We start from the raw sequence: 27,099 nt of genomic DNA on the forward strand, positions 1-27,099 counted from the left end.
AGTTCAAGCTGCCTCAGAAGTGATTGGCACAGAAGCACAACTCCTCCTGGCACCCCGACTGCCAGTGCTGGGGTGGATGTTTAAAGGAAAGGTTCCCTCTACCCACCACGCCACCGACACTACATAGAGCAAGTGGATCGCCCTCATCACGCAGCGCGCCCGTATTAGAAACCCAAATCGCCCTGGGATTTTGGAGATAATTACAAACTGGCCTGAAAGTGAAAACTTTGATCTCACTGATGAAGAAGAGCAGGAACAAGTGACACGGGCTGAAGAAGCTCCACCATATAACCAACTTCCAGCAGAAGAAACACGCTACGCTCTGTTCACTGATGGTTCCTGTCGCATCGTAGGGATGAACCGGAAGTGGAAAGCAGCCGTATGGAGCCCCACACGACAAGTCGCAGAGGCCACTGAAAGAGAAAGTAGATCAAGCCAACTTGCTGAACTCAAAGCTGTTCAACTGGCCTTGGACATTGCTGAAAGAGAGAAGTGACCAAAACTCTATCTCTACACTGATTCATGGATGGTAGCCAATGCTCTGTGGGGATGGCTGGAAAGGTGGAAAAGAGCCAACTGGCAACGCAGAGGAAAGCCAATCTGGGCTGCTGATGAGTGGAAAGACATCGCCACCAGAGTAGAGAAACTGTCTGTGAGAGTCCGTCATGTAGATGCCCATGTCCCCAAGAGTAGGGCTAATGAAGAGCACCGAAACAATGAGCAGGTAGATCAGGCTGCAAAAATAAAGGTGTCAAAGATAGACTTAGATTAGCAACACAAGGGAGAGTTGTTCCTAGCTCGATGGGCCCATGATGCCTCAGGCCATCAGGGTAGAGATGCCACCTATAAGTGGGCACGAGACCGAGGGGTGGATCTAACCATGGACAGTATTTCCCAGGTTATCCATGACTGTGAGACGTGTGCCACGATCAAGCAAGCCAAGCGGTTGAAGCCCCTCTGGTACAGTGGGCGGTGGTCCAGATACAAGTATGGGGAGGCCTAGCAGATTGACTACATCACACTGCCCCAAACCCGCCAAGGAAAGCGCTACGTGCTCACGATGGTAGAAGCCACCACTGGATGGTTAGAAACCTACCCTGTGCCTCATGCTACAGCCCGGAACACCATCCTGGGACTTGAGAAGCAGGTCCTTTGGAGGCACGGCACCCCTGAGAAGATTAAGTCAGACAATGAGACTCATTTCAAGAATAACCTTATAAACAGCTGGGCTAGGGAACATAGCATTGAGTAAGTGTACCATATCCCCTACCATGCACCTGCTGCAGGGAAAGTGGAGAGGTACAATGGACTGTTAAAGACTACCTTGAAAGCATTGAGTGGGGGATCTTTCAAAAATTGGGAGCAGCATCTAGCAAAGGCCACCTGGATAGTTAACACCCGAGGTTCCACCAACCGAGCAGGCCCAGCCCAGTCCGAGGCCCTGTATATAGTAGACGGAGACAAAGTCCCAGCGGTACATCTCAGAGGTTTGTTAGGAAAGACAGTTTGGATCAATTCTACTTCGAGTGCAAACAAACCCATTCGTGGGGTTGTTTTTGCTCAGGGACCGGGTTGCACATGGTGGATAATGCGGAAAAATAGAACAACACAATGTGTACCTCAGGGAGATCTGATGGTTGGGTGAAGATCGTGAATTAATTCCCTTGTCTGTATAATGTATGTGTTGTAGAGTTAAAATATATATATACATTAATTTTGATAATAAGTTGACGATATGGGGATAAGGGGTGGAATGTCCTGGGGTGACTTTATGATACTGGTATCCCCAATCGTCTGGTTTATGTTATATATTAAGCTCTGTACCTTTAAGACTGGCTCTGAGAGCAAAAGAGGGGGAAAAAGAAGCCGCAGTTTGTGTTAAAGAAAATATAACTCCCACACATCTCGCTCCTGGACTGTGTTGTCTGCAGCACAGACAGACGGCGGGACAGAGCTTCTCCCTGGCTTTTAGTTAGTTTTAGCTAGCTGAGGCAGAAGAATTCCCCGGACCTTTGGTTTTTTTTTCCTTTTTCTTGGATCTGTGCAAGCCTGCTCTGGACTGAACACCCAGCTAAACCCCGGGAGCCCACGCCTGTGGCCCACCAGGGCCTGGGCCTCGGCACTTTTCCAGCGCTGGAGGGACTGATAAGAAACTGAGCAAGCCGAGCTACACACCACATGAAAAGGACTTTTCTTCCTAGATTTGCCATCCCATCGAACAGCAAGAGGTTTTATTATTTAATATTATTCAATTTTCTGTTAAATAAACAGCTTTTTCCACTTCTCTCCAAAGAAATTTTTTCCCTTTCCCGGACCGGTTGGTGGGGAGAGGCATTTCCCTGGGGAAATCCCCATCCAGAGTTTTCCTCCCTAATTTGCCCTAAACTAAAACAGAGAGCCTTTCAGAGTCTCTCAACAGGGGATATAATTACTGCTTCTCTCCGTTGTTGATGGAGGACTGTCGCTCTATTAGGAACGGCAAGGAGAGATGACACAGACTATCATGGAGTCGGACAGGAGAATTTTTCGTAGTTTATTACTTCAGGTCTCTTTATAGACCGATACGTGCAAAGTACAGAAAGGAAACTCTTATTGGTTAGTAAACTACTACATTACCATTATTGGTCAGTGGGGCACAACACCCCTCTGACTTTCTCTTGCAAAGAAAACAAGAGACAGAAAACAACACCTGCAAGGCTGTTTTCCGTCTCTGAGGATTGTTTTAATTCTTTCTCATGTTTTTCCCAGGCTAGCTTCTCAGGCAAGGCTGAGAAGCTATATGGCCTGCAGTTTCACAGGCACTTTGCTGCCTGCTCCAGAGCTAGCATCCACAGAGGACTCTTTTGAGGGTTTGATGGGTCCTTTCTACAATGGATTGCCCTGCGGGATTTGCAGGTATCCCTCTATTGTATTCAATTACCGACTCACTGAAGAACTCTTTTAATCTATGAGAGGCATAGGCAGGTCCATTGTCTGTTTTGATATTTTTTGGGACACCCAGAGTGGCAAATGCAAGAAGAAAATTATTAATAGTATGCTTTATAGTGTCTCCTTTGTGAGTTGATGTAAATATTGCTCCAGAAAATGTATCAGCCGACATGTGCATATATTTAGACCTTCCAAAAGGTGGGAAAAGCCTCACATCACTCTGCCCCAAATGACAGCTGATCAGGCTTCAGGGTACCCATAGACAGTATCTGGTAATTTTGGCAGTTCGAACACATTGTGATAATAGCCTTTGCTTGATCTTTTGAGCGCTTGAACATTCTGATGAGGGCAGGTACATTTTGATGATAAAATGCATGTGACAACTTTGCCTGAGCAAAGATGTCAGGGACGTTAGCAGTTTCTATTGACATGGCCAATGCATCCGCCTTCTTATTCCCTTCTGTGATGGCACCTGGGAGGTCAGTGTGTGACCTCACATGCATAATATGGTACGATTGCTTGCTGTAGGATATTAAACGAGTTAATGCAGAGATCAGTTGGTGTAATTTTGGATTGGAAACATCTTTGAGAAAAGCATGTTCTGCCCTCATAACTATACCAGTAACATAAGTTGAATCTGTGACTAAATTAAAGGGTTCGTCTTTGAATTTCTCAAAGGGTCTGACAACAGCTGCTAATTCAGCAATTTGTGGAGATCCCTCCACTATTTGGACATCAGATTCCCACTTTTGAGTCTTGGGGTCCTTCCAGGTCATCAGACTTGTGGGATGAGCCTGAGCCATCTGTAAAAATGGTTAGAGCATTGAGAGGTGTCCTACTTTGGACTAATTTTGGGGTCAGATTAAAGGCCGCATTAAAAAGTTTATGTTTTGGTATGTGGATGGAAATTTGGCCTGTATAGCTATCTAGGGAAAACTGGAGTTTTTCATTAGTCTGGAGCAAATGCTCCAGGTCTCCAGTAGTCAGTGGCAGGTATATGCATGTGAACTCACACCCTGCAAGAAAGCGGAGGTGAGTCCTTGCCTTTTTAATTAGATGTGCCATGATTTCTTGAAAGGTGTTAATTGTTTTTGTAGGTTGATTGTAAAGATCCATTCAAGTAACAATAAAGGCTCTCTGAGTTGAGGGTCCCACTGGAAAATCAACCCATGGAAACGGGGGCCTTTCCCAGAATGATAAACTGGAAAGGCAGGCTGGGCTTGAAGTGATGGGCTTGGCATGAAGACAGGGTTTCTTGAACTTTGGAGATGGTATCTCGGGCTTCTGATGTGAGAGTCCCTGGAGAGTCCAGGTCTCCGCTGCCACGGAGAAGATTGAACGGGGGGGCGAGGTCCTCTGTTCTAATTCCTATCAGGGGATGTAGACAGTTGATGGACCCTCACAAACTGTGTAAGTCTCTCAGGGTCTTTGGGCCATCTCAGATAACGAGCTGCTAGGGTACAATGTTTTTTCACGGATCTGGAGTCCGAGATAAGTCCATGGGCTGGTGTACTACACTTTGTCTTCACAAATTTCAAATCCTGCTTTCTCTATGGTTTCAATGGTCTTTTTAACCGCTTTGTCCAAGTCTTTTCTGATGCACAGACCAGGATATCATCCATATAGTGGTGGATGATTGCATCCAGGAATAACTTCCAGATGGCGGACAGAATGTGAGCAACGTACCACTGGCATATAGTTGGGCTGTTCTTTGGGCCTTGAGGAAGATAAAGCCAATGATATCTTTTGTGTGGAGCCTCTCTGTTAAGAGAGGGGATGAAGAAGGCAAAGTGGGGGGCATCTTGAGGGTGCAGCGGGATGCTGAAGGTAGACTTTGATATCTATGATGGCGAGAGTCCAGTCTCAAGGCAGCATTGATGATGAGAGCAGGCCAGGATGGAGGGGACTCATGTCCTCAATGATGTTGTTGATCTTGCAAAGATCATGGAGGAGTCTCCATCTCTCCTTTCCAGTCTTTTTCAGCACAAAAACTGGGGAATTCCAAGGGCTGCTGGTTTTGATGATGTAGCCTTTGGCAAGCTGCTCTTCACCTAGGGCTTCCAGTGTGCGCAACTTTCCTTTGAGAGGGACCACTGCTCGACCCAGACTGGCTCCTCACGTTTCCAGGTGAGCCGAGGGGCAAGTGATGGTGTGTGCCCCTCAGTGGCCCCAATTAGAAATCTGGCCTGGGAATGTGTAAGGAAGGTCCTCATTGAGATAGAATGTCTCGGCCCCATAGGGTGATGGGGCCTCTTACGACGAAAGGCTGGATGGTTGCCATCTTGCCTTCAGGTCCTTTGACGATGATATTCTGCTTGCTGCACATAGACACTGGGACTCCACCAATCCCAGAAATCATGCCTGTCACCAGTTGTGTTGTAATGCATTTAGAAAAATAGTATAATCCTGGAATGTACCCCTGAAATACAGAATGTTAGCTCCTTCCCCTTAACCCCTCCTCCCCAGTTTTTCCTTATTGGCTGTAAGACTGTGATCCTTCCCCCTTTCCCTGACTTCAAAAAGGAGCGCGTTACCAGTTTCTTCCTCTTTCCATACCCGATCCCCGGAATTAAGCTGGAATACCATCTCAGGAAGGAGAGAGCCTCGTTTTCGTCCCCATAGTTCTCGCTAGTAATATCTTCCCCTCTCTCTGGGCTACAGTGGGGCAGACTGTGGTTACAGAGAGGCTGGGGAACATATGAAAAATAGCAATTGGTGCCCCGGTGGTAGGAGACTTAGAACTCCCCACAAGTGACTGGAACTCCATTTGTGGGGTTCAAAAAAGTCTTTCAAGTATAGTGTCGTGGTTTTAAAGCAGTAACTAAAAAATTACTAGAAAACTTACTTATTTCTTGCTGTGAGATATGGATTAGAACAAGAGCAAAACAGGCTTAAAACTTAAAAGGAATAAAGAAAGTTTATTAACAAAACTACAAGAATAAGACCACCAGAGTAAAACCTCCAGAAAACCCCCTTTCTACCCCACTACCCAACCATTCTCTTGTTCACATGACAACATAGAGACAAAAAACTTTGGAACTTTGGTGGTTAAAACAGTCCCAATTCCTGCTAGAGCCTTTTCATCAGTCTTTGTAGAGAAACAGAAGTCTTCTCCTAATCTATGGAGTTTCTCACAAGAAAACAATTTCTGTTATAGCTTTCTATTTCTCTGATGCCAGCTGCCCAGAAATCTGTCATCAGTTCTCGCCTCTCATTTCACATCACTCTGAGGTGTGTATGGGTCAATGAGTCTAGGGATGTCATTTTCAAGGATGAGTTGTTCAAAGGCAAAAGTTGTCTTCATCTGTCTCTGAGCTTCCCTGGAAACAGAAGTTTTCTCTTTGCCTCAAGTGGCCTCAAATCTTCAACTATTACTTCTCCCCCCTCTGTTCCAGCACCTCACTGCATCACAATTACTCCACTTTTTGCTCAAAATCCACACTTTGAACACTCCATTCCTCCCAATATACTCTGTCATGAATTAAAGGAGCTTTTTTCAGAACACTATTGTCCATCTCCATAGCTTTAACAGAAAAATATTTCAGCTTATAAAGCATCTCCTTATTCTCTCTTCTCCATCTAAAACCTAATTCTTTTCTTCACTGTCTTTGATGGTTTTATGATGTCTTCTTCATGTTGACTATCCCTCTCTCTCTCTTCCTTCTCTCTCTCTGGGAAAAAGAGTAATCTGTAAGTCTCATCTTGGTAGTAAAAGAGTTAAAGTCTTGCTCAAGCTGCAGATGTTCATGGTGTCAGGTTTCAGTTCAGCAGCAGAAACTGCAAACCAAGCCAGGCCGCCCGGCTCAGTTTCTCTCCCCGCCACCCTCTGCGGCCTTGTCCGGCCTGGAGGGGAGGGGGGAGGAGGCCGAGACAGAGCCTTGTTACCTTGCCAGAAGCCGGAAACTAAAGAGAGCAAGAGAGCCCTGGCTTTACATCTTAAGGTAGGTGTTCAAAAGTTGATCTCACTTCTCAATGGTTAAAACTGCCACCAATTCTCAGAAATGACCAATAATTGGTCAGAAGAAAAAACTTCCATCAGCCTCTCGCAGCTTCAACTTCCCTCCAGCTCCCGAAGCTATCTTAAAGGTAAAGTCACCCCAGGACATATAGTCAATTACCTTGGGAGACAAACACTGTTTTGTGTGGCTGTGGGCTCACAAGGAAGGAGCCGATAGCCCTTTCAATCATTGGAAGGTCGGCTCTAGAACAGAGGGGATCTTCTTTGCATCGCTAACTGGTAAGTCAGAGTGGCGGGATTCGAACCAGTGGCTGCAGAGCGCACCGAGCCACGCGCCCTGCCCCTCCCTGCCAACCGCCGCCGCCACTGGACCTGCTCTGGTCCCAGTGCGGAGGCACGGTGCCGCAGGTGGAGCGGCGCGCTGGACGCAAGCCACACTCAGCAGCGCGGACAGAGCGGTGGGGTCCAGGCCTGAGCCGCATTTGGCTACACAGGCACAAAGGCAGGGTCTGAGCCGAGCCGCACTTGGTGCAGTGGGTCCCAGAGCAGAGAAATTTGCTTCAAATTATCTCCCGGTTTTTCTTATTATAATTCAAAAAGAATTGATTAACAGAGAAAGTGAAATAAAAGAACAGCCACTGCAGTTTCCATTGGTTCCCCCTAACCCTTCCCCCAAACCCTCTGCTCCTGAGATGAAAAAGACACATATAAGAGACCAAAAAACTCAGGAAATGCACCTTGACAATGCAATTTGTGGTTCCATGTGTCTCATTCAGCCCCCCCATCTCTGATAGTGCCACGCAAGCTATCCAAGACCTTTCCCTGTACCCATCTATTCCAATCATTAAAAGCAATGAACCCGCCTATCTCCATGTGTGTGGGACCCAAAATGGCGCTGGCCATGTGCCAGATAGCCACATGGGGAGACCTCCATCGTACTTCCCTTCCCCTTCCCATAATCCCTTTTACCCACCTGTCCCCACCCCCCACCCCTACTCCGCCCACAATCCCTACTCCACCCATAACCCCTTCTTTTCTTCAGACATTCCCTCCCCCCCCACCATGCCTTCGCCCTGCATGACTCCACCCCTAAAAGGGTATACATCACCCTGTGACCCCGCCTCCAAATGCTGTAACCCTGCTCCCCATGCCCCTTCCTCCTGTCCCCACAAGGGGGGTAGGGATGGGAGAGATAGCTCTACCCCCTGCTCCCGTAGGGGGGCAAAGAAAGGGGTTTCCCGGTCCCACCCCCCTGGGGGTGGGGATAGGCCCCCGCCCAGCTCCTGTGGGGGTGGGGCTGGGCCCCTCCACATACCTGGTGGCGGAGCGAGGCCCCCTGAGCCTGGTGGGGGTGGGGGTGGGCAAGGAAACCCAGGAGATACAGGCCCTGGGGAAGATAAAGATATGCTTACAGCTGCACTTGTGATATATACTGGTAAAAAAAGAATTAATAGACAGTACCAAGCCTTCTCTTACCAAGATATAAAGGAAATTTGTAAAATCCAAAGGGAATTCAGTAGAGATAGTGAAGTACTAAAAAGAATGATAAAAACTACATTAAAATATCAGGAATTAGTTCCTGCTGATCTCAAAGACTTGTTCAGGTGTCTCCTAACCCCCACTGAGTTTGATTTTTGGGAAAGCTCATGGAAAAAGTCTTTAAACAACCTCCTAGAGGAGCGTAAGCAAAGCATTCAGGATGCAAAAGATGCAGAAAATAATGAAATTAATTTAGAACATCTATGCAGGGAGAGAAGGTAGACTAAACCTGAAAACCAGGTGCAGGTTCTAACAAAATCTATTTTAGATAGGATCTATGATGTAGCAGAAAAGACATAAAAAATAATCAACACTTGAAATCCAAGTCAGTTATGTTAATATTAAACAGCTTCCATCAGAAAGTTTTTTGCAGTTTGTCGACCAGCATTGAGGACAAATACAAAAGCAAGTGGAGGGACCAGTGGCACAACCAGAACTGATCAAAGAGATGGCTCAAAGAAATGCCAACGAGGCCTGCCGCAGAGTGATCCTGAATCTGCCCATCAATCCTCCACCCACTATAGCAGACATGATAAAAGCATGTGCCAAGAAAGCAGATCTGTACAGTGTACATGACAAGAAGCCAGGACCAATAAACCCAAGGACTGTGGCAGCTGCAACACCAGGAATAAACAAGCCACAGATGCCATCAAAACACCTCCAGCACATCATCTGCTTCCAGTGCAAGAAGCCAGGACACGTCACCAGGGACTGTCCTCAAAGCCAGCACCAAAAGAAACGCCAAAAAGAAGCTGTAGGTAATCAACAAAAAAACTGGAAATTAAGCGCTTTCCCGCTGAGCACAAAGACACAAATGAAGTGGAAAAAAAAAGAAAAAAGAGTCTATTTCAATTAAAAAGGAGGAAAAAGGTGAGGGAGGTGGGAGACTGCAGAAAAATAATTGTGGGGAATGCATGCCTAATAAGATCTGCCAACCGCAAAACTGATCTAGACTTGTAACTGCCGAAGCTTTTCATATCAGAACTGACCGTTGGACAGTCATTGGAGTGGACCTACAGGACAACTCACAAGACATGGCAGGACTGGATAGTAGGTATTTTGTTACTGGGGACACAGCAGACACAGCCCTAGAGATGGAAGTAGCTCCCATGACAATTAAGGGAGAACACATCTCACACTCTTAGCATGATGTCCACAGCCACCCTTCTATTTGATCAAAGGGCAGATAATAACCCAAGTGATCCCTGTTCCAGCAGAGGTTCCCATAGATAACAAAGCACCAGGAGTTTACTGGGCAGAAGTGGTTAGCGAGGACAAACCCATTATGGGATGCAACCTGACCCACGGATAAGAACATCTCCATGTAGAAGGGTTGATTGACACTGGGGCAGATGTGACTATCATACCCGAAAGGGTGTGGCCTTCACATTGGGAATTGCAACCTGTGGCAAGCAAAATACAAGCTGTTGGAGGGGTAAAACTGACAAAAATTTCTAAGAGCATTGTTCAGATCGAGGGCCCGAATGGAATATTGGTTAGTGTCCGTCTGTTTATCACAGACTATCAGTGCTCCCTGTGGGGGAGAGACACCATGTTCCAGTGGGGAGTCAAACTAACTATTCCTGAGAACCCCCCCAGAATTTTTAGAGGGGGCCACTGTTGAGCGCTCCACCCAATGGTTAATGTAGCTGGATAATAATCCAGTGTGGGTAAATCAGTGGCCTCTCAGTAAGCAAAAGCTCAGGGCTCTATAAGAGCTGGTGGAAGAAAAACTAGCCAAAGGCCACATAGTAGAAACAACCAGCCCTTGGAATTCCCCGGTCTCTGTAATAAAAAAGCCAGGGAAAAATAAGTGGTGCCTCCTTCATGATTTGAGGGAGATAAACAAGAAAATTGAAGACATGGGGTCACTCCAACATGGGATGCCCTCTCCAACCATGCTCCCACAAAATTGGCAATTAGCAGTTCTGGACATTAAAAGACTGTTTCTTCCAAATTCTCCTACACCCAGCAGATGCACCACGGTTTGCTTTTTCAATCCCCACAGTAAACCGGGAAGCCCCAATGAAACAATACCACTGGAGGGTATTACCCCAGGGAATGAAGGCCAGTCCCTTTATCTGCCAGTGGTATGTGGCGTTGTTGTTATCCTCTGTTTGTGCTGAAAAAAGAGATGCCATCATCTTGCACTACATGGATGACGCGCTTGTGTGCTGTCCCAATAACAACATGCTGCAACACACACTTGATCTAGTGGTTAAAGTTTTAACCTCTGCTGGATTCCAATTGCAGGAAGACAAAGTTCAAAAGTTGCCGCCTTGGAAATACCCGGGCCTGGAGATCACTGCACGGACCGTTGTCCCGCAGAAATTGGAAATCATTAGTAATCCCAAAACCCTAGCAGATCTCCATTCCCTGTGTGGGTCCTTGAATTGGGTCAGACCCTGGCTAGGTCTCACTAATGAAGACCTGAGCCCCCTGCTCAATTTATTGAAAGGGGAGAGAGAGTTGCTGTCTCCTAGCAAAACTGACTCCAGAAGCAAAAACAGCTATTGAAAAAGCACAAAGGGCCTTGACAGGCACATCGCTTCAAGCCTGAGCTGACTTTCAAATTTATTGTCCGAGGGAAATTACCACACCTACATGGGTTGAATTCCAATGGGCCAAGGGGCAGAGAGATGCACTCTTAATCATAGAGTGAGTCTTCCTCTCGCATCAACAACCCAAAACCATCACCAAGCCACAAGAGCTGATGGCTCAGCTGATCCAAAAGGCCAGGGTGAGGCTGCGGAAACTGGCAGGTTGTGACTTTATGTGTATTCACCTTCCGGTCAGACTCTGGGGAGGGCAAACACTCTCCTGAGAAGCTGACCAAAGAGATGTTTGAGCACCTGCTGCAGAGAAATGTTAACCTCCAGTTAGCTCTGGACAGATACAGTGGGCAAATATCAGTCCATGCACCATCGCACAAATTGTTTCATGAGGAATTCCACCTTATTCCTTGTGAGAAAACAAGCTGTAGAACAGCTCAAAGCTCTTACAGTGTTCACTGATGCATCTGGGACATCCCATAAGTGGGTGATGACTTGGAGAAATCCTCAAACTCAGCATTGGGAAGCTGATGTTGAGTTTATGGAGGGGTCACCCCAGGTAGCTGAAATGGCTGCAGCCGTGAGAGCCTTTGAGAAGTTATTATAGCCGATCAATTTGGTTACTGACTCAGCCTACGTCACAGGGGTAGTGTCCAGAGCAGAGCAGGCAGTTCTCAAGGAAATCATGAACGAACATCTCTTTAGGTTGTTCTCAAAACTAATTTATTTATTTTCAACTCGAGAGCATCCTATCTATGTGATGCACGTGAGGTCACATACTGATTTACCAGGCAAAATTGCAGACGGGTACCTTAAAGCAGACTCCCTTGACACCCCGGCCAAAATGGTACATCTTCCAGATGTATTCCAGCAAGCTAAGCTGAGCCACCAGCAATACCATCAAAATGTGCCAGGACTGATCCATCAGTTCCAGCTGACACGGGGTCAAGTTAAGCCATTGTGACCACCTGTCCCAGTTGCCAGCTCCAGGCTGTGCCATCGCTAGGCATCAGGGTTAATCCCCAAGGCCTTGGAAGCTGTGAAGTGTGGTAGACAGACATCACACACATTCCCAGTTTTGGTCGCCTTAAGTATGTACATGTGAGCATTGATACATACTCAGGAGCAGTGTACGCCTCTGCTCATGCAGGAGAAAAATCTGTATATGCCAAACAACACTTAGTACAGGCCTTTTCAGTGCTGGGGATCCCTAGGGAAATTAAAATGGATAATAGCCCAGTGTATAAATCCAAGGAGTTCCTAGAATTTGTCCAGCAGTGGGGAGTGGACCACAAAACTGGCATCCCCCACTCCCGCACAGGTCAAGCTGTGATTGAGCATACACACCAGACGCTCAAACAAGTCCTAGCCAGGCAGGGCAGTGGAACAGTGTGGATGTCTCCACAACAAAAGCTTTGCAAAGCTATGTTTACCATCAATTTCCTGAACTGTTCATTTAAAAACATGACTCCTCCAGTGGCTCGGCATTTTAACAGTGGTGATCAGTTTAAATTGTCACAGTGTCTGCCAGTCTTAATCAGGGACCCTGAAACCTGGCAGAGGGTCCAAGGGCCCCTATAAACTTGCCACCTGGGGGCATGGTTACACATGTGTATCCACCTCTACAGGTCCCTGATGGATACCTCAGAAATGGGTAAAGCCTTTTGTTCTCAAAAACCCAGCCCCAGCAGAAGAAGAGGAGAGACTAGTGGCAGTTGCTTCCAAAAGAAGATGCCACTGGAAAAAGCAAGAAGAAACCTTCCTAACCTCTGGTTACTCTCTGACCTGTACACCTTAACTGTGAATACGCTTTAAAAGTGTTTGTTTCCTTTCTTTTAGATAACCTACCTCACATTCAAACCCATGATGAGCCTTACCTCAGCTGTCATCCTGCTCGCACTGAGCAGCCTGGCAGCTGCCTGGATCGTCCCTCAGCCACGACAGAACATCTGGGTGACCCTGGCACAAACACTCCAGCAAGATAATATGTTTGTCCACTGCAGCAGCAAATGACGCTATGTCCACCTGTCTGGTAGGGATCCCACTGCAGGCTGGAGACTTTCCAGCCAGCTTTAGCGCTCCCAAGTTTAATACAATTCCCAAAACACACAGCATCCAGCCAAGTGAAAGCCATAGGCGGCGGGCTGTGACAGTGAAGAACCCTGTAGAAAAGTGGTTACCAGTACTGCCCAAGGCAAATAAGGAGCCCCAAGAATTAGAACTATAAGGTTCCTCCCCCTCACCTTTTTGTGTTCACTTCATTTACAACTCGCTCTCAGATACAAAACTATACCACCACATAATCCAGTATTGAAAAGAATTCAAAGGAAAACAATAGTGTGGTACGCTAAATCAAGTCACAGCAGACAATCCTCTCTGCTTACATCCAAGAAACCTCCCTAAAGGTCTATTTCTAATTTGTGGAGCTAGAGCATGGACAGGAATCCCATCGCGCCTTCGAGGAGGGCCTTGCACTTTCAAACGCCTGTCCCTGTTGGCACCCAACCAAACCCAAATTATTAAATGGATTCAGAAAGACAATTCGACCCACGAAATCCACAAAAGAAGCACTGATATTTTAGACTCAAATTGTGATTCTGACATTTTTCATTGGGCAAAATTAAAAAGAGTTTCTGCATCCATAATTCTTCCATGGGTTGCAGCTGCCAAGGCACTAGATGAATTAGGACACCTAGAGTGCTGGGTAATTAAACAGGCCAACTTAACATCTGCTGCCCTCAGCTCCCTCCTTGAAGACAAAGAGATTACCAGACAGGCTACGCTCCAAAATCGAGCAGCCATAGATTTTCTTCTGCTGCTGCATGGACACGAATGACAGAAATTTGAAGAACTTTGCTGCTTAAACCTGACCTCAAAAGCTCCCAACATCCACGTAGCCCTCTGAGAGATGAAGAACTTGATCGGACAAGTGAAGCAAGAATCTGAGGACTGGTTTAGTGAGCTATTCAAAGTCTGGGGATTCACAGGATCGTGGACTTGGATAGTCAAAACAATCCTGTTGCTTTTTGTTGTTCTGTTTCTAATCGTGCTAGCATTTGGGATTGTTCATTATTTAGTTTTAAAAGCTCTCAGTAATTTAGTCTCTACTACCTCAGAAATCAACCACATAGAACTAGCAAACCGGAAGCAACCTAACTGGCCTGTCAATCACAAGTGGTGGACAAACTCGTGTTCTGTATCAAGATAAGCTCATAATCCTTCTAAAATTTTATATAATAACCAAGTGTGAGGTGTTGTAATGCATTTAGAAAAATGGTATAATCCTGGAATGTACCCCTGAAATACAGAATGTTAGCTCCTTCCCCTTAACCCCTCCTCCCCAGTTTTTCCTTATTGGCTGTAAGACTGTGATCCTTCCCCCTTTCCCTGACTTCAAAAAGGAGTGCGTTACCAGTTTCTTCCTCTTTCCATACCCGATCCCCGGAATTAAGCTGGAATACCATCTCAGGAAGGAGAGAGCCTCGTTTTCGTCCCCATAGTTCTCGCTAGTAATACCTTCCACCCTCTCTGGGCTACAGTGGGGTGGACTGTGGTTACAGAGAGGCTGGGGAACATATAAAAAATAGCACAGTTGCAGTTCCCAGTCTCCTGGCCACTCTGAGCAGGCAATGATGGTCACATCTGTGCCAGTATCCAGCATCCCTGGTCAGTGGATCTTCTTCCCCTTACAGAATATACTGCACTCGGTGGTTGGCTTACTTGAGCCTACTATCTGTGCCCACATGATTGTGGGATTGAGGGGAAGTCGTTCCATGCGGTTTGGTGGGAGTAGAAAGTCTTTTGCAGTCGGGGTTCCCTGTGAAAGATAAAAGGGTAGGTCCGAGCAGCAAAGCTGGACAAAGATTTCTTGTCCAGGGTGCACTGTTTGTACTTCTGGAAAAACAAAATTTCCTTTGGACCATGGAAAGTGTCACCAATAATTAGGATGTCCCAAGGACCACCTTTCAGCCCATGCTTTCCTGTGAGAACATGGTAAACACTTTCATCTGTAAAGTCAATGGACAGTGCAGTTACCAGCTGGCACCGGGTTCCCATCGGTACCGCTCCATGTGTTGGATCCTCTTCATGTGACTTGGGATCTCCCGGAGTGATGCGCTGTGATGTTTTCCATCTTCCTGGTTCTGGCTGTCTGATGTGAATCTCACAGTTGGGATGGAGCAAGATGGCTTTTGATTTGTTTTCTGCGCACAGGGCCTTACCGCACTCTGCTGCAAGTTTCTTGAGTGCTGCTGGTACCGCTGCCGTTTCTCAGGCTTTTGGTAGGTGGTGCGGGAGTCTTGGGTGGGTGACCTCTCTGGGCAGTCCTTTATAAAGTGTCCAAATTCCCCACAGTGAAAACAGCGAGTATTATCTTTGGAGGCCACCACTGTGAATGCTCCAGAAACCCCTTCAGTGATGCCTTTAGGAATTGCTTGGGCAACTGTGTTTTCAGTGGACAAATGACATGTACAGCTTTCCACCATTTGTTCAGTGGTAGGTTCCGTGTCCATGGGTAAAGCCCTCAGAATAGTTTTACATTGTTCATTAGCATTCTTTATAGCTAGTTTACTCAGAAGTTCCTTTCGTGTCTCTATACTCTGTTTTTCCAATGTATCCTTTAATCTATATGCAAATTTAATAAAACTCTCATCTACCCCTTGTTTGATATTAGTGAAATGTAGGGTAGGAGTAGAGTCATCTGATGTAAGAAGTAATGATGTTTTTGCTGCAATAGATATGTCTTATCCTCGGGTAAAGTGTTGGCTTGGTCTGAGGGGTTTTGTAGATCATCTTCTCCAGCTAGTTGTTCAACACTGAAATTTTGCTTATTTACATGTTTAGAATAATTGTCAGATAATGTTTTAAAATGTTTTTTCCAATGCCTTTCACATAGCATATATTCAGCAGGGGAAAGAAGGCATTGAGCAATATTTTTGACAGTGTGGTACTAGGGTATGCACAGAGAAGATGGCCTCTAAGTAATTTCTAAAAAGATGTGCCCCCCGCCAGTGTTCTTTTGCTACCTTACGAAGATCTATAAGTTCTTTGTTAGTAACAGGATGCCACACTGTTTTGTTTGCGGCCGCACCCCTCCACCCTTTTTTATATGTTACTGGGAAGGCTGAAATCTTTTGAGCTATTTGCCATTCCCCTGCCTGGGTGGCTTGAATCAATTTAGTGTCCAAGGATCAACCTCATCTGAATCAGAATTAGTTGTGCTGCCAGTCTTCCTCAGAAGACAATGCAGGGTGTGCATTTGCTGTGTGGTGCCTCCTCGAGTGCACCAAGGGTGTCTCGAGTGGAGCAGCAGGGGACTGCCTGGCTGTGGGAAGGCTGCAGAGGGGCGGTGGTCTCAGCGCTGTTGGCTGTGTGTCAGGCCCAGGTCTCAGCAGTGCAGAGTGCTGGGTTTGTGGCAGCAGCCAGGACTGTGTCGGCAGGAGCCGCGGTGGGGGGAAAACCGTGGAAGGGGAGAAAGCCATGGGGGGGGGCGGGGGAAGCCATGGGGGGGACAGGGGCTAGCGGCGGAGCTGTGGGAGCTGCGGGCACAGCGGGAGGGAGCAGGGTGGTCACAGTGGGGGTGGGGGGCGAACACGATAGGAGGGATAGAAGCTGGCACTAGCGTTGGGGAAAGGTCGAAAGGGTCGGTGCCGCGCCTGGTGGATTGTGCCAGGGTAGGGGGGCTGGGTAGGGGTGGAGAGAGGGGGGCCGAAGGTAGGATGGGCTCTGCTCTCTCTGCCCAGGGCAGAGAGGCAGCTATGGGGCCCAAGGAGAGGGTGGGGGTAGACTGAGGATAGGGAAAGCTGAGAAACCGATTTCTCTGGCAGACAGGCTGCCTTATCTTCGTCATTTGCATATGAACGAAGAGGTGATTCCAATAAGGTCTGAGAGGGATGGGGAGGGTATGCAGATACGGATTTTTTAGGTTTTTTTTTCTACAGCTTTGGTTATAATATGGAATAATGGTATAAAATGTGTAACAGAAAAATCGCCGTTAGCTTGCAAAGAATAAATTTGAGTTCCCACATTATCCAGAACAAATCAAGGGAAACACAGTGTGTGTCAGAGGTAGGAAATTGAATATGAATCCAGCGTATAAAGTTTTTCAAATTAATTTTCGATAGATTCCCTTTAGAGAAAGAAAAACAGGTAGCAGATAGGATTTCTAGAATTTGGGAATATAGGTCTCTCTCAGTATGGGATAGATGAGACTTTCCTAGCTTTAATCCCATACTGGTAGTCCAGGTCCCAGCCCAGAAGAAAAAGAAAAAAAAGCTAAAGGACCCAAAGAAAACAAGAAAGCGTGCAGAAAGAGTCTGAATTAACTTACAAATCTCAGCTGGTCAGATCAAAATAAAAGACTGCTGAGCTGGAGGTCAGGTCTCTGTTCCAATCCTCAGGGCTTCTTCTCCCAGGTGGTGAATTTGAGGGTCTTGAAAACTGCCTCCTTGGATAGCCTCTGCTAGAACGCAGGAGATGTCCTTAGAGGAGTGACGAATCTGATGGCAGTTCAGTCCCGAAGCTTCTGCAGGACGACGCTCTTTCCGCCAAGGTTTCAGCGGAAGGGTCCAGGAGCTGTCGGTGCGCCACTTGTTGGAGCTGGTCTCGGGGGTCTGTCTGACCCACGGCTGCCACAGACTTCCCAGATAGGGGTCCTGCAAGGAACAGCCATCCAGGGGTCTCAGGCAGTTTCCAGCTGGGGGTAACCCATATGAGCTCGGCCTGAGGCTTCAAGTGATTAGCTCTTCTAGATGTGATTTCAGCTCTGTAGTGATCAGCTCAGTTCAGCTCATGGGTTACCCCAGCCAACACATGGATGAGAGACGGGAAGCCATGTAGCATTCTACAAGAGTCCTTTATTGGCAGGCTCCTGCAAAGAGGGCCAGTGATGGCCACATCCACTGAACTGGGCAAAAGCTGGGGTTTTTATAGGGAAGGGGAGAATTGGGAAAAGGACCAATGGTTTAAGACTGGGGTAAAATGACCAATAGTTTACAAGGAGATAACATGGAGTCCCAAAGCAGGAAGGTGTCCACAGCTTAATCACCATGACTAAATAGTTTTGTTTTATCTTAGGGAACAGACCTTCAAGGCAGAAGCCTTTTGGAGGACTAGCCTCCCTCCACACACTCTAAGGGCAAAACAGGCTCAGCTTAAAGGTACGAAGTGAATTTATTACTAACAAAATCAGAGGATAATGAGAACTAAAATAAGCCCTTAAAAGCACCTTTTCTTCCCCCAACCTCTCCCTTCTTCCCACCAACAGCACAGAGAGACAGGGTATGGTGGTTTTGGTCAGTTCATCACCTGAGGTTTTCTTCCATTGCTTAGGGAGAAAAGTCCTTCCCTTGCTGCACCGTGAAGTCCCTTCCCACGGGAGACAGTTCTCCATGACCCTCTTCAGAGTGGATCCAGTCTCACGAGCAGGCAGTCCTCCCAAAACTGCTGCAGCGTGGGTCGCTCGTCCATGGGGTACACTCTTCCAAGGACAGGCTGCACCAGCCTGGAAGCAGGGGCCCCATCTCTCCACTGGGTCTTGTACTGGACCACAACCTCCTCCAGACATCCACCCGCTCCAGCTTGAGCACCTCTCCCATGGGCTGCAGGTGGATCACTGCATCCCCCATGGAACTCTCTGGGCTGTAGGGGGACAGCCTCCTTCACCATAGTCATCACCATGGCCTGCAGAGGAACCTCATCTCTTGTAATAAAACATTTTAACAGAATAAAAGCATGACATTTTAGTAAAAGCCTGTCTGCACAAGCCAGCCTTTGGTATAAGGGACGAGATTAAAGGCTAGTGTCCCTGAAACTCTCCTGGAGCAGCAAGAATGAAAGAAAAACAATAGTCTTGTGTACAGGAGAAAAAATGTAAACCAATATGCATTAGCCAATAGTGTCTTGCTAAGCCCGCGGACCCTGTCAGACCCTATAAAAGTGTGCTGAAGATAGAAATAAACTACGTTCGCCATACTTCTGTGAAGACTCAGCTGAATAGTCTGAGTGGTTTCTCAATAAGCTCTGGTGCCTGGAACACCTCCTCCCCCTCCTTCTTCACTGACCTTGGTGTCTCCATGTTGTTTCCCTCACGTGTTCTCATCTCCTCCTCTTCTCTGACTAGAAAAAAAACAAACTATGCATGCCCCACTTTGTTTTGATATTCTTCTTAAATATGTTATCACAGAGGCACTACCAACCTCTCTCATTGGCCCAGCTTTGGCCAGGGGCATGTCCATCTTCAGAGCTATCAGGGATTGGCTATGCTGGACATGGTGGAAGCTACTATCAGCTTCTCACAAAGCTGCCTCTGTGTCCCCCCTGCTACCTAAAACCGGGCCATGTAAAACCAACACAGAAAGATATTAAACTATTATAGAATGACCTAAGGAGGGCAATGAGGGGAAGCCATATGAGGAGCTGTATTGAGTCTGGCTGAGCTGGAGTTCATTTACCCTAAGCAGCCCTCAAAGTGCCGTGCATTGCATTGAGAGCTGGAAGGCTGTTGATAACACACCAGTGTTTTGGCTACTGCTGAGCAGTGCTGTCACTCTGACATTCCTTCCCCCATTAAGGGGGCTGGGAGTGGGCAAGAACCTGGGAGGTGACAAAACCAGGCCAGCTGACCCAAATTAACCAAAGGGATATTCCATACCATATGACATCAGCTCAGATATAAAAGCTAGGGGAGAGAGAAGGAAAGGAGGGGGGATTCATTATACTACGTTTTAGTTCCAGAGCAACCACTAGGCGTGCTAAAGCCCTGCTTCCTGGGAAGTGTCTGAATATTGCTTGCTTATGGGAAGTAGAGATTAACTTTTCCTCTTTGCTTATGTGTGCAAACTTTCACTTTTTTTTGCTTTAGTAAACTGCCTTATCTCAACCTACAAGTTGTTTTCCGTCATATTTTCTCTCCCCTGTTCCACTGAGAAGGGGAGTGATAAAGTGGCTCGATGAGCATCTGGCACTTAGCCAGGGTCAAACAACTTGGTCTGTTCAGCCTAGAGAAGAGGAGACTGAGGGGAGACCTCATTGCAGTCTACAACTTCCTCATGAGGGGAAGAGGAGGGGCAGACACTGATCTCTTCTTTCTGGTGACCAGTGACAGGACCTGAAGGAATGGCTTGAAGTTGTGTCAGGGGAGGTTTAGGCTGGATATTAGAAAAAGATTTTTCACCCAGAGGATAGTTTGGCACTGGAACAGGCTCCCTGGAGTAGTCACAGCACCAAGCCTGACAGAGTTCAAGAAGTATTTGGACAATACTCTTGGGGACATGGTGTGACTTGGGGATGGTCCTGTGCAGGGCCAGGAGCTGGACTCAATGATACTTGCGGGTACCTTCCAAGTCAGCATATTCTGTGATTCTGTGAAAGTTACTCATTAAGACAACATAGGAGGAGGGCTATAATTGCAACAAATGGGAGCAACGTTAGCAGTTTCAACAAAAACATTATAGCAGGATAACTGCTATTGACATACCTCTGAATTCAGAGTCGCAAATGAAGAGCTCAAAATATATAGTTTTGGGGGAAAAAAAAAAAGGAAAGAAAAGAGGTGAGAATTTGTTTAATCAAGTGACTATATAACACTATATACCCAGATGGTACCTCACATCAAAGGGCCTTACAGGTGGAAGCCCACTCTGTTGCTGGCTCTTGGATGCCTCTACAGTGCAGGTCAGATGAGGTCATCTGAGGGAGCTTTATGACCCAGTAATTTAGTAGCTGAGCTCAACAAAGGACTGAAAAAGACACTTCTGGAATAAATTATACAATATGAATGATTAAGAAAATAAACTTTTTACCTAGCCCTGAGTTAGTGCAGCACTTGAAGACTTCAGAGGAAGATGCCACGAATGCCAACATAAACACAGAATGCTGGACCTTGGGACAAACTTTCTCCACTCCTGTTAGTGCTTTCATAGAACCATAGATTGGGGTTGGAAGGACCTTAAAAGCTCACTTAGTCCAACCCCCTGCAATGAACAGGGACATCTTCAACTAGATCAGGTTGCTCAGAGCCCCATCCAACCTCACCTTGAATGTTTCCAGGGATGGAGCATCCATGACCTCTTATGGGCAACCTGTGCCAGTGTTTTACCTTCTTCAGGACTTCTCCCTCCTGGAGGGCCCTTGAAGAACCTTTGTGCTTGCTAATGACCCTCAGTCCACAGGGACACCCTGCTGCTGGTGAGCATCCCCACATGTCCACAATGTCCAGAGAAGCCCAATGACTTTCAGCACGAGGAACCAGAGGTGACATCTAGCACTCAAGCCCCATCTGTTCCCTCCTCCAGTGTGGGATGAGGGTGTGCTGATTTTGCATTGATTGGCATTTGGGGAAGAAGTAAGAAACCACCCACGAAAGTGATTTCTCTGAGAGAAGCTTCTGGGAGTTTCCTCTGTGCCTGGAAAAGGCCAATAGCTGGCTAGTTCTGAGAACTGACATTTTACACCATTTAGAAATTAGATCCGCCTCTGTGAGATCCACATTTTAAAAACAGTAAGCCCAGGAAATCGTTCTCTTTGCTTCCAGCCTTTAAAGGTAGCTGAGCTCTGGTGGGGCTGGCGCCACTCCCCTGTGGCCTGCATGGCCTGGGAGGGAGGGGGAGGGCAGGACCTCAGCAGCTCCTGGGTGGGGGATAGAGGGCAGGGGGCCCCGGCCACTGAAATCTTGTTGACACAAAGCCCCCCCCCAGCCCGCACCAATGGTTCCAGGCCAAGCCGGGACGCCTGCCCCCCCCAGCGGCCGGTGGATGGAGGGAGGGGCCCAGCACGGCCTGAAATGTGACTGCTGCAGCCACTGGACGAGATATTAACCCTTTCACTACACAGATGAGACCTGCACACTGTAGCTAAAGGACACAAAATTATTCACACGACCACTCTTAGTGTCAGAACAAAACCCATGACTTTATTCTCTGACTCCAGTATTTATAGATTCTTGACAATGACCAGGGATTGGATAATTAAGTTACCACCTTCCCAAGCACACTGGTCATGTGAAACGTCCATCAAAAGACGTTTCTCAGAAGGAATGTGATAAACAACTTATGTTTACAGGACTTTCATGGGAAAGTAACTAAAACTATGAAAACATTATCAGAAGGCTTATTTTCAGGGCAGCAGCAGACCTTGATCCTCTCTCCAGGGAGAGAAAAAGAGTGACAACACATAGAAAGACAACATGAAGACACCAAGGTCAGTAAAGGAATCAAGTCTCAGATGGCAGGAGAATGAGGAGATGCCCTAATGGGGATGAAAGCTCTTTTGGTAGTACCATGGAGATGGACAATGATACACTGAACTATCCCTTCTAGTTCATGAGAGAGTATGGGGGGATGAAGCGTTCAAACTGTAGATGTGAGCAGAGGCATCCATTGATAAAGCCAAGCAGATGTTGGAGTAGCTGTGATCCCATGAGAAGCTTGAACAGAGAGAGAGAGAGAAATGAGAGTGATGAAGACTCTTTGCCCCCAGGGAGAGAAGAAAACCTCTGTTCCCAGAGATGAAGATGATCACAGGGACAGATGAAGAGAACCTTTGCCTTTGAACAACTCATCCTTAAAATAATACGCCATGAGTTCATGGCCCATGGACACACCTCTAGGAGGGCTGTGAAAATGGGAGGAATTTCATGATGGCAGAACTTTTCCCAGGCAGCTGCTATTCGTGGAAGTGAAAAGCCACAAGAGAACTGTTTCTTGTGGAGAAGTCTCCATGGCATGGCAAGAGAAAACTCCTCTCCCTACAAGAACTGATAAAAGACTATTGTACAGTTGGTAACTGATTTAACATCCCAGTTTTTGTCTCTGTGTTGTCAGTTGGGAAAGGAAAGAAGTTGGGCAGGGGGAGGAAGTGTTCTGGAGGTTTTATTCTGATGCTTCTTATTCTTGTAGTCCTGTTAATAAAGTTTCTTTATACCTTTTAAGTTTTGAGCCCATTTTGCCCTTCTCCTGATCCATATCTTACAGCAAGAAATAAGTAAGTACACTGGTGATTTTAGCCAGTGCTAAGCCCACCACATTATTTGGTGCATTGTCTGGGAAACTCAAATTGGTGAATCTAAACCACTGCAGAGGGTCAAGTTTCTCCTGTCACAATCACTCAAGCAACTGAATCCACCTTTGCAGAAGTAAAAGGCTGAACCCATCAAATAATTTTTTTTAAAACCACTTGTTTGCCAGAAGCCTACCTTTGGCTTAGTGAATTTTAAATAGTTTTGGTTAAGTCACTGCAGCCAAAACACTGGGAAGAAAATACTGGAAAAACTTATTTCATGTTTTCTTTTTAGCGACTGGTATTTTTAAACAAAAGATTTTTATTTCATGTTGACGTATCCTAAATCTCCCCCAGGACACACGTCTCTCCATCATGGTGTAAAATATTGAAAGACAGATTTCATTTTGGATTTAAATAGGACTTGATATTATTTTGTTTCCTGTTTTAACAAAGTAAAAATACCTATCCTCACTGTCCCCAGATAAAAATTATCTTATCCTCCAAAACTATTTTTAGTACCAACCTTTTTCAACGGGCTAATTAACTAGATAAAAAAAATATAATTAGCATCAATTATTTGTTCTATGGGCTGAAATTGAGGGCTATTCAGGATACCTGAGAATAACTTGGGGTACCCACTCAAAGGATTCAGCAGTGCTCCAGGAGAGAAGATGTAATTTAAAGTACTACCGTAATCCACATATATATATATACATATACATATATATTAAAGAGGGAAATCTTAGAGGTCTTCAACAACCTAAATGATTCTGTGATTCTATGAAATAAGAAAACGGGAACCAACATTTCGCCAAAGAGAGGGGACACTGCTGCAGCCCCAGTTCTAGAGGCAAGGCATGATGTGGGGCACAACCCCACTCACAGAATTTTGGTCTTTATCCTCACAGTAATGGCTCTTCTTTGGCTTGTTCCCAGCTCCTCCATGGGCTGCTCTGCCCCACGAGAAAATATTTACTCTCTGGAGACTATCAGGCATCATACAAGATAATACTCAGGGCTGCAAAAACTCCAGTGCAGATAAAGCCTTACCGACACTCAGATGCCCCTCTATATCCTCTCCTGCTCCCTTTCAGGTCAAACTGGATCTTGTACATGACAAGGGGATAAAAACCCAAATGTTTTCAGGATAATGCTGCTGACTTGTGTATAGGTAAAGCCTAAAAAAATAAGGGCCTTGTTACCATTATAAAATCATGGCTCAGGCTAAGTAGAAAAGAACTATGGGAAAGTGACTCAGCTGAATTAAAGGTAGAAAAACAAGTTATATAACCATCACATGTTCACATTGTGGTATATGGTGTTTGGTTGGATTATGTTTGTTGTTTTAAAGCTATGTAACTGATAAAGGCCTAACTGTTTAAAAAGGCTTGGTTTTTGCAATAAGGAACTCTCTCTTGCACCTGCCTGGGGACTCTGCGTTGCATGGCTCCGTAACAACTTGTTTTTCAAATCCTCTGCTAGCAAGCCTCTGGGATGCTGCTTACCTCTCTTGATCCCATTAGGTGGTTTAACCAGGAAGCTTACCAGTAAGCCCTATCCCGGCAAGGAGGAACTGTGTTATACCAGGTTATTCTCTGGCTGACAGGGAAAGCAGAGACTTTCAGATAGCACAGGGATAAATCCCAAATAAAATTTTCAAGAAGAAAATTAAATTTATGAATGGAGGGAACTCATACCAAGTTGCAAGGCTTTGTTGTTGGGTTGGGTTTTGTGTTTTTTTTCTCTTCTAAACTTTATTTTATTTATGTTGAAGTACCTGTTAAAACCTGTTAACATGCTGCCAATCTCTGTTGTCATGGGGTGAGTTTACCTTTAAGATGGTTTTGGGAGCTAAGGAAGTTGAAGCTGCTGGTGGCTGATGGGAGTCTTTTCTCCTGACCAATTATCAGTCATTTCTAAGAATTGACAGCAGTTTTAACCATTGAAAAGTGAGATCAACTTGTGAACACCCCCTTAAGATGTAAAGTCAGAGCTCTCTTGTTCTCTTTGTATTTCTTGCTTCTGACAAGGTAACAAGGCTCTGTCTTAGCCTCCTCCCCCCCTCCAGGCCGGACAAGGCCGCAGAGGACGGGGGGGGGGGGGGGGGGGGGGGGGGGGGGGGAGGAAGAAGAGAAACTGAGCCGGCCAGCTTGGCTTAGTTTTCAGTTTCTGCTGCTGGACTGAAACCTGACACCATGAACATCTGCACCTTTTCTAAGACTTTAATTCTTTTACTACTTGGATAAAACATACAGATTACTCCTTTTTCCCAGAGAGACAGAGAGAGAGAGACAATCAACATGAAGAAGACATCATAAAAGCACCAAAAACAGTGAGGAAAAGAGTTAAGTTTTAGATGGGGAAGAGAGAATAAGGAGATGCTTTATAAGCTGAAATATCTTTCTGTTAAAGCTATGGAGATGGACAACAGTGTTTTGAAAAGACTCCTTTAATTCATGATAGAGTATATTGGGAGGAATGGAGTGTTCAAAGTGTGAACTTTGAGCAAAAGAGAGAGTAATTGTGATACAGTGAGGTGCTGGAACAGAGTGAGGTGAAGATTTGAGGCTGTTTGAGGCAATGAGAAAACTGTTTCCAGGGAAGCTCACAGAGACAGATGAAGAGGACTTTTGCCTTTGAGTAACTCATCCTTAAAATGACATCCCTAGACTCATGGCCCATACACACCTCAGAGTGATGTGAAATGGGAGGAGTGAACTCTGATGACAGATTTCCGAGCAGCTGGCATCGGAGAAATAGAAAACTATAACAGAAATAGTTTTCTTGTGAGAAACTCCATAGATTAGCAGAAGAAGACTTCTGTTTCTCTACAAAGACTGATGAAAAGACTCTAGCAGGAATTGGGACTGTTTTAACCACCAAAGTTCCAAAGTTTTTTTTTTTGTCTCTATGTTGTCACGTGTACAAGAGAATGGTTAGGTAGTGGGGGATAAAAGGGTTTTCTGGAAGTTTATTCTGGTGTTTTTATTCTTGTAGTTTTGTTAATAAACTTTCTTTATTCCTTTTAAGTTTTAAGCCTGCTTTGCTCTTGTTCTAATCCATATCTCACAGCAAGAAATAAGTAATTTTTTTAGTTACTGTTTTAAAACCACGACATCTGTCTTGCTGAAAAAAAAATTTGGCACCTTTAAAAAGCACTTGGCCTATATCTGTGGCCAAATAACCCCCTTGTGGACAGGGAAGGGAGAAGGTAAGGAAAGGAGAATCTGCAGCAGGGAAGGCAGGGCAGAAGAAAGAAAAAATAAGATATGAAACAAAAAAGAAGGGCAGGGAACAATTTTTTTAAAATGGGATAGGGAACAAAAAGCAGGATAGGAAAATACAACAAAAATAGGATGGGGAACAATAAAATGAAATAGGGGACAAAAAAATGGGATAGGCAACAATCCTGCATCCAAAGAGCAGGGAAGAAAGTGGCAATGCACAATTTTCACCCATTAAATTTGAAACAGAGAAATTAAGAATTTAGAAATAAACATAAAGAAATGCTTAACTAAAAGGAGGGGTTTGACAAAAACCATACCCTGACACCCCGATCCACAAGAACAGGAAAAGGGTCAGACTGCAAGATAAGATAAGGAGCTAGAATACACAAACAAGATGCAAAGACAAAGGCACCACAGGATAAAGGGGATTCCTTGGACCCTAAGCCGGAAGAAATGGATTTAAAGTCCCAAAAGGCGGCCAAAGGACTAAAAGGGGCATGGAGCTAATTGTAATATGAAGTGAGGACAGGTGAGGTTAGGAAATGAATATGTATTAGGCATATCATGTAAACTTAGTTTGTAAAAGATAAAAAGAGAAAACCAAATCAAAAAAGGTGTGCATGCTTTTCAGAGGACATATCCCCCATGCACCTCAGCGCTGAATAAATTCATACCTACTCTTATAACTACTCTGCGAGTTATAGAGTTCCTTTCTATTCCGCATATCAACTTCAGCAGACATGATTTCTGAGACAAACTTTGAAGAATACAAAATTTTAGAGAAGCTGAGGCCTTAATTAAAAATAAGCCTTTCTAAATTTAATTAAAATAAATAGATGGGCCTTGCTAAAATTAAAGGTAGATAGAAAGGCTTTGCTAAAATTAGACGTTAATCATT

At 45.7% G+C, this 27,099-nt stretch overlaps 1 protein-coding gene across 1 annotated transcript in view; it reads right to left on the minus strand.

The window, feature by feature from the left end:
* The window catches only part of LOC131592498 (CBP80/20-dependent translation initiation factor-like), a 565,386-nt gene that overhangs the window by 501,948 nt on the left and 36,339 nt on the right, over positions 1 to 27,099 (minus strand). Inside the window, exons 2-3 of the mRNA XM_058864047.1 lie at positions 8,202 to 8,273; positions 1,097 to 1,169 (exon numbers count right to left, since the gene is read on the minus strand). Coding sequence (XP_058720030.1) covers positions 1,097 to 1,108 — 12 coding nt within the window. The 5' untranslated portion in view covers positions 1,109 to 1,169; positions 8,202 to 8,273. The remainder of the gene's footprint in view (positions 1 to 1,096; positions 1,170 to 8,201; positions 8,274 to 27,099) is intronic.

Source organism: Poecile atricapillus, chromosome W, assembly GCF_030490865.1.
Source record: "Poecile atricapillus isolate bPoeAtr1 chromosome W, bPoeAtr1.hap1, whole genome shotgun sequence".
In the NCBI taxonomy this organism is placed as follows: Eukaryota; Metazoa; Chordata; class Aves; order Passeriformes; family Paridae; genus Poecile; species Poecile atricapillus.